Source organism: Ciconia boyciana, chromosome 2, assembly GCF_034638445.1.
Source record: "Ciconia boyciana chromosome 2, ASM3463844v1, whole genome shotgun sequence".
In the NCBI taxonomy this organism is placed as follows: Eukaryota; Metazoa; Chordata; class Aves; order Ciconiiformes; family Ciconiidae; genus Ciconia; species Ciconia boyciana.
Window position 1 is genome coordinate 131,193,860 of NC_132935.1, and position 5,276 is coordinate 131,199,135.

At 57.0% G+C, this 5,276-nt stretch overlaps 1 protein-coding gene across 1 annotated transcript; it reads right to left on the minus strand.

Moving 5' to 3' along the window:
- Window positions 1-846: 846 nt before the first annotated feature.
- On the minus strand, window positions 847-4,319 carry EVX1 (even-skipped homeobox 1). Its single transcript, XM_072851452.1, has 3 exons — window positions 3,881-4,319; window positions 2,118-2,368; window positions 847-1,377 (listed from the first exon to the last, which is right to left on the minus strand). Exons 1-3 carry the CDS (start codon window positions 4,317-4,319, stop codon window positions 847-849), a joined length of 1,221 nt encoding a protein of 406 aa, XP_072707553.1.
- Window positions 4,320-5,276: the final 957 nt, after the last annotated feature.

Genomic DNA, 5,276 nt, shown 5'->3' on the forward strand with positions numbered 1-5,276 from the left:
ATACATCACTTGCTAATTTCGTCAGTGTGTGCACATTTCAGCGACTGATAATAGGACATTGTTATTTAAAGGACAAATAGCTCTGACCCATAAAGAGGCAGGAGCTCGTATTTTTTTCCCTGCCAATTCCAGTCTGCCTCCTAAAAATAAAAGTTGGAATGAAAGAGGAGACGAAATGCTGGATTTCTGCTCGAAACGAAGGAGGAGACAAGGGAGAGTAAAGAATGCAATTAAACCACGAAAGTAATGTACAGAATGTCAGTTTTTCTTTATGGTAAAGCATTGTTTTTCTCTATAGAGATAACTGGATAATACTGTTGAGTTGCAATCCAGAAACCTTTTGGTTTTGCTGTTTGCTCGTTGCTTTTATTTTCTGAACACTCTGGTAGGTTACATCTTTGCTTTCTTCATGCGCACAAGCCATTTCGTTATCGAGATAATGTTTCTTTCAAGTATTTCAGATTTTCCTTCTCTGTCTCGTCGGTTTGTGCCTAAGGTTTGTTGCTGTGACCCGCAGAAGCCCCAGCCCTTGGTAAGAAGTCTATCCATTGAACAGAAAGTCCCATCTCTTTGCTATAGGTTACCGAAGAGTATTTCATTCGGGGTGGTTTTCTTCCTCTTCCGTGCCTAAAATCCTTCTCAGAGATAAATCACTAGTCACTTCTTCCTTCTTTTTTTCCCCTTGGAATGTAAATCCTTTTAAGACTGAGCTATTTTTAGTCTTTTTTTCCGTAGGTGTCCACTTCTGGGGAGAGAGCACGATCAAATAAACACGGGCTGTAGGTACACTAACTCGAAGAGACGCCCGGGAAAGGGGCGAGTTTTTAATAACCCTGAGGCGAAGGTTTATCTCGTTAAAGGTACTTCTTCTCGCTGGTCCATGGAAACTGAGGTGGCTTTGCTCAGCACAGAGGGCGTGAAAGTGAGGAAGGAGTCAGTCCTGGTTGTGGCCGAACAGGTAAAGTCTGATCCGGAGGGTCTCTGCGCCAGCCCGTTGGACTGGCCGCCGTGGCAAGCCAGGCAGGAGCAGGGGTTGCCCCCGGCGCTGCTGAGTCCATGAGTCGGGGCAGGGTAGAGAGAGGGATGCCTGAAGGCGCACAGCAGTTCTGGTCGCGGGTAGGGGTGGGAGAGGACCCTGAAGGTGTCCAGCGGCCTCAGGGGGGTACTGAAGGGAGTGGCGGCCGAGGCCGACGTGGCGCCGATGCCCATGTGGGAGTAGTAGGGCAGGGGCAGGTGGGACGGGAAGGGGTAGGGCAAATTGCCGGTGGCCGCCGCGTGGCTCATCATGTAGGTATAAAACGCCGGGTCGGCCGGGTGAGGCCAGGTCATGGCCAGGCGCTGCCGCTTGTCCTTCATCCTGCGGTTCTGGAACCAAACCTGCGGGGAGAGGGGAGGCGAGAGCCGTCACCCGCCGCCGCCCGCTCCGCCCGACCGCCGGCCCCGGCCCCGGCCCCGGCCCCGGCCCCGGCCCCTGCCCCTGCCCCGGGGCGGCGCGGGCGGGAGCGGGTCTGCGGCGAGGGGAGACGGGCGCCGGCTCTCGCTCCCAGAGGGAGTTGTCATCACGTACGGAGGGATCAGTTAAGCCCCTATAAATCTACAGGGAGACCCAGCGGAGCAGCACTTTTAGGGTGCTTTTTTCCTTTCTTCTTGCTAGGGCTTGTCCTGCTGAACCCCCCGGTCCCTACGGGACAAGCTGCCTCCTTGCTGCCGTTTTGCCGCCAGAACCACCTGGGATTATTGTTATCGGTTTTATTTTCATGTGCAAATGTTTTTGAAAAGGCAAAGCAAAGCAAGATCAAAACAAGAGCTCCTACTGGCTTCCTCTTCCCTCCCCCAAGAGCTGAGCGAGGTTTGGACTGGACTGAAGGGAGGATTAAAAATAATCTGCTAGGGAGAGGCCGGATTAACGGTGCTGGCTGGGATGGCTCCGGGAGCCGTATCCCCTCTCCCGCATTGCTGCTTGCTGCAGGGTGCGAGTAGGGCCAGGAAAGGGGCGGGGGGGTGGGGGGGGGAGAGGGAGGGTTGTGCTGGCGAAGTGCTTTCCCGAGTTTTGCAAGGAAGTTTGGCCATATAGATTTATATCGTGCTAATTGGAAACATGTCCGAGCTGCGCGTACCTTGATGGTGGTTTCTGGCAGATTTAGAGCAGCCGCCAGCTCACATCTCCGGGGCCTGGACACGTAGTTCTCCCGGTAAAACTCCTTCTCCAGCCGGGCGATCTGCTCGCGGGTGAAGGCGGTGCGGTAGCGGCGCATCTGGTCGCTGGCGCTGCAGGCCAGCGAGCCCTGGGAGCCGCCGCTGCCTCCGCTGCCCTTGGGGTGATCCCCCCCGCCGCTGGGGCTGCCGGCCAGCGCCTCGGAGCACGGCCCTGCGTGGGGAGCCCGGAGCAGAGACACACGCTCGGAGGCGGGTGGGCTCGGAGGGACGCTCGCCGCCCGCCTGCCCAGCGAGCTCCCTTCTCCCCCCAGCCCTCCCCATTCGCCTTTTCTGTGCCTGCCCGGGTGCACTGACGGTGCTGGGGAGACGTCCAAGAGGGACCGGGGGGGAGGGCAGGGAGAAGGGGATGCAGCACCGGTTAAGGGTTTGACGGGTGTTTATTCACTCTGGCTGGAAGGCTACCTGCCCCCCCCCCCCAACACACCCCAACACACACGCACCGCCCTGGGGGTGTCTGCTCGATGCCCCCCCCCGCTCGCTTCCCGCACTGTGAAGCCGGAGGCGGCCGCCGCAGCATCCCCTGACCCTGAGCGGCTCGGAAAGGCAGGTGTGCCCACCGCCCGAGCCGCACAGCTCCGCGGCCCCTTCCTCCAGCCCAGCAAGGGCCCAGGAGCAGAGCAGCCGGCAGGCAGGGACCCTGCTCCCTCCGAGGGGGAGGTGAGGCCTCGGGGAGTCTCCGCTCAGCCTCCAAAGCCCAGGATGGGATCTTTTCAACGAGGCTCTAAGGGACGAGAGAGGGCAGACAGCGCTCTCAGCGCTTCCCGGCTTCTTCTTGAAGTGATGGAGGAATGGGGAGGGGGGAGAAGTGGGTTGTTGTCGGGGTAGAGGGGGGCTCTGCCGGGCTGGGAAGGTGGGAATAAGGAGTGGGGGCAGGGGGAAAAGGGGCCTGGCCGCTGCGTTTGCTTTCAAATGCAACTCTCCCTCATTGTGCCCGAGACCAAAGGCAATTAATTCATTGGGACCATTTCCGAGCTGGCGCCACCGAGACATAGAAGTGACAAGGTAATTTGGACCTCTGCTCTTTTTTTTTCTTTTTTTTTTCTTTTTTTTTGTTTAACCCGACGTGCAAACAAGGACCTCGCTGCCGCACTTGGGGCAGGCAGGAGTCGGCGAGCGATTTTACGGTCTTTATGGGCGCATCCGCACTCGCCCGGGCACATTTCACCCTGCAAAACCACAAACAGCTCTCGGCCAGAAAACCCGTTTGATCTTGCTCACACACACACACCCCCACACACATACAAAAAACCCCGCCGGTGGGGAGGCTCGGAAGGGATTTCCTGGATTATGCACTGTCCAGGCGATGGGGAAGAATAAAAAAATAAAAAAGATGGAGGGGAGATAGTGGGTGGTGGTCTTGGCCAAGGGGGTCCTACGGGACAAGCTGCAGACCTGATGCATCCACGGCGGGAAGCCTGGCTCCCCTCCAGGGACGCGGGGGCTGCCCGGTGTCGTGTCCTCTGACTCCCAGACAAGTCTCCCGGTGGCAGGGAGCTGAGGAATCAGCCAGGAAAGGAGATCCCCCCCTACACACCCCGACTTGGCTGCCCCTCGCTCAGCTGGCGAGGGGAAGACCCCCTCCGGCAGCCCCCCCGCCCCCCCAGTGCTGCCCCCCAGCCCCGGAGCGGGCGGGGGGCTGGAGGCATGGGAAGGAGTTGGGTACCTTTGCTGTGCTGGTACTCGGCGCTCCCCGTGGCGCAGTCCGGGGTGCAGCTCACCTCGATTTCCTCATAGAAATCCGACTCGGTGTCCGAGCTGCTCTGCTGCCCTTTGCTGGCGGGGGGCTCCGGGGCGGGGGGCTGCTGTCCGGCCGAAAGCAGTGCTGCCGCCGCCGAGCGGCTCTCCGGCACCGTCCCTGTCCCTGGCAGCACCTCCACCTCCTCCTCGTCTTCTCCTCCGCCACCTCCTCCTCCTCCTCCTCCTCTCTCCCGGGACGACAAGGGGCCAGGTCTGGGGCTGAGGCAGTTCCGATGGATCATCTTCTCCTGCGGCTCCGGAGCCGGGCTCCCCACTGCTTCGGACAAATTAGGCACCCTCTTGCCAACTAGAGCGCCAAGTTGTGTCCCTTCCAGAAACATCACCACCTCCTTCCTGGTTTCCATTGTGGCTTTGCTTAAGGGAGGGGGGAAAAAAAATCCAGATCTCTTCCCCCCTCCCTCCCGCTCCCGCCCCAGCCTTGTGCAAACCCAGCAACCCTCTCCTGCCAATGCAGAGGTGCAAGCCGTGAGATAGGGTGACCTTGTGATGCGAGCGCTACACTCTGCTGTGCTGCTCTGGGAGGGATCACCATTGCCCTCTTCTTTCTAAGCTGTCATCCTCAATGGTGCAGTCGTCATTACAGTACCACCGGTGACGCCACACATTGATTGCCAGTGGATAAATAGAAACGTCTGCCATGGGGAAGATGAAAGGAAGAGCCGGAGCTAATGGGCTAAATGCGTGATGCACCAGGTGTAGGAGCCCGAGATGGAGAGGGAAGTGTGAAAAAGAGATGCATATGGAGCTGAGCTGCAAAGAGGTTGTAACATGCGGAGAGAGTTCCGCAGGGGGAAGCCTTGCCTGACAATTAAATAGCCTTTTGACTGCTTTAAGCCACAACCTTGATGTAGAATTGAGGCGAAGATCCCTAGCCGCATCCTGGAAGTGAGAAGATACGTACTCAAGCCTCTTCCTTGGATGCATTATTTATTGCTGGCAATCGGCTTCCGCATAACTGCATATATAAGGCTTTAAGAATCTTTTGCAAACTTGAGGATAAGGAAATGCGCTGCTGACATCTGAACGCAGAAATAGCCTTGACGTCTTGTTCTGGTTCAATATCGGTTCCTATTCGTATAACTGTTACTGCTTTCTATTGACTGAGATTAAAACGTTAGTTTAAGAATTGGAAATGCGGTTACGTATTTATTGCGTTTTGCAGCTGAAAAGATGCAACTACGTCACCTTTCGTAGCTGTAGTTATTCTGGCTATCCGCTGTTTATCGTTTACTCTTATTTCTTCCTTCGCAGTTCCCATTTGTTCCGCGATTCTTGCGCTTTTAAGAGGGTTTTACGTCTCC

Excerpts from the sequence above, each read along its gene's own strand:
- EVX1 (XM_072851452.1), bottom strand. The coding sequence starts at position 4,319 with ATGGAAACCAGGAAGGAGGTGGTGATGTTTCTGGAAGGGACACAACTT. Across the intron at positions 2,369-3,880 it reads CGAGTACCAGCACAGCAAAG|GGCCGTGCTCCGAGGCGCTG; the intron begins GTACCCAACTCC and ends CTCCCCACGCAG. Across the intron at positions 1,378-2,117 it reads TGCCAGAAACCACCATCAAG|GTTTGGTTCCAGAACCGCAG; the intron begins GTACGCGCAGCT and ends CTCTCCCCGCAG.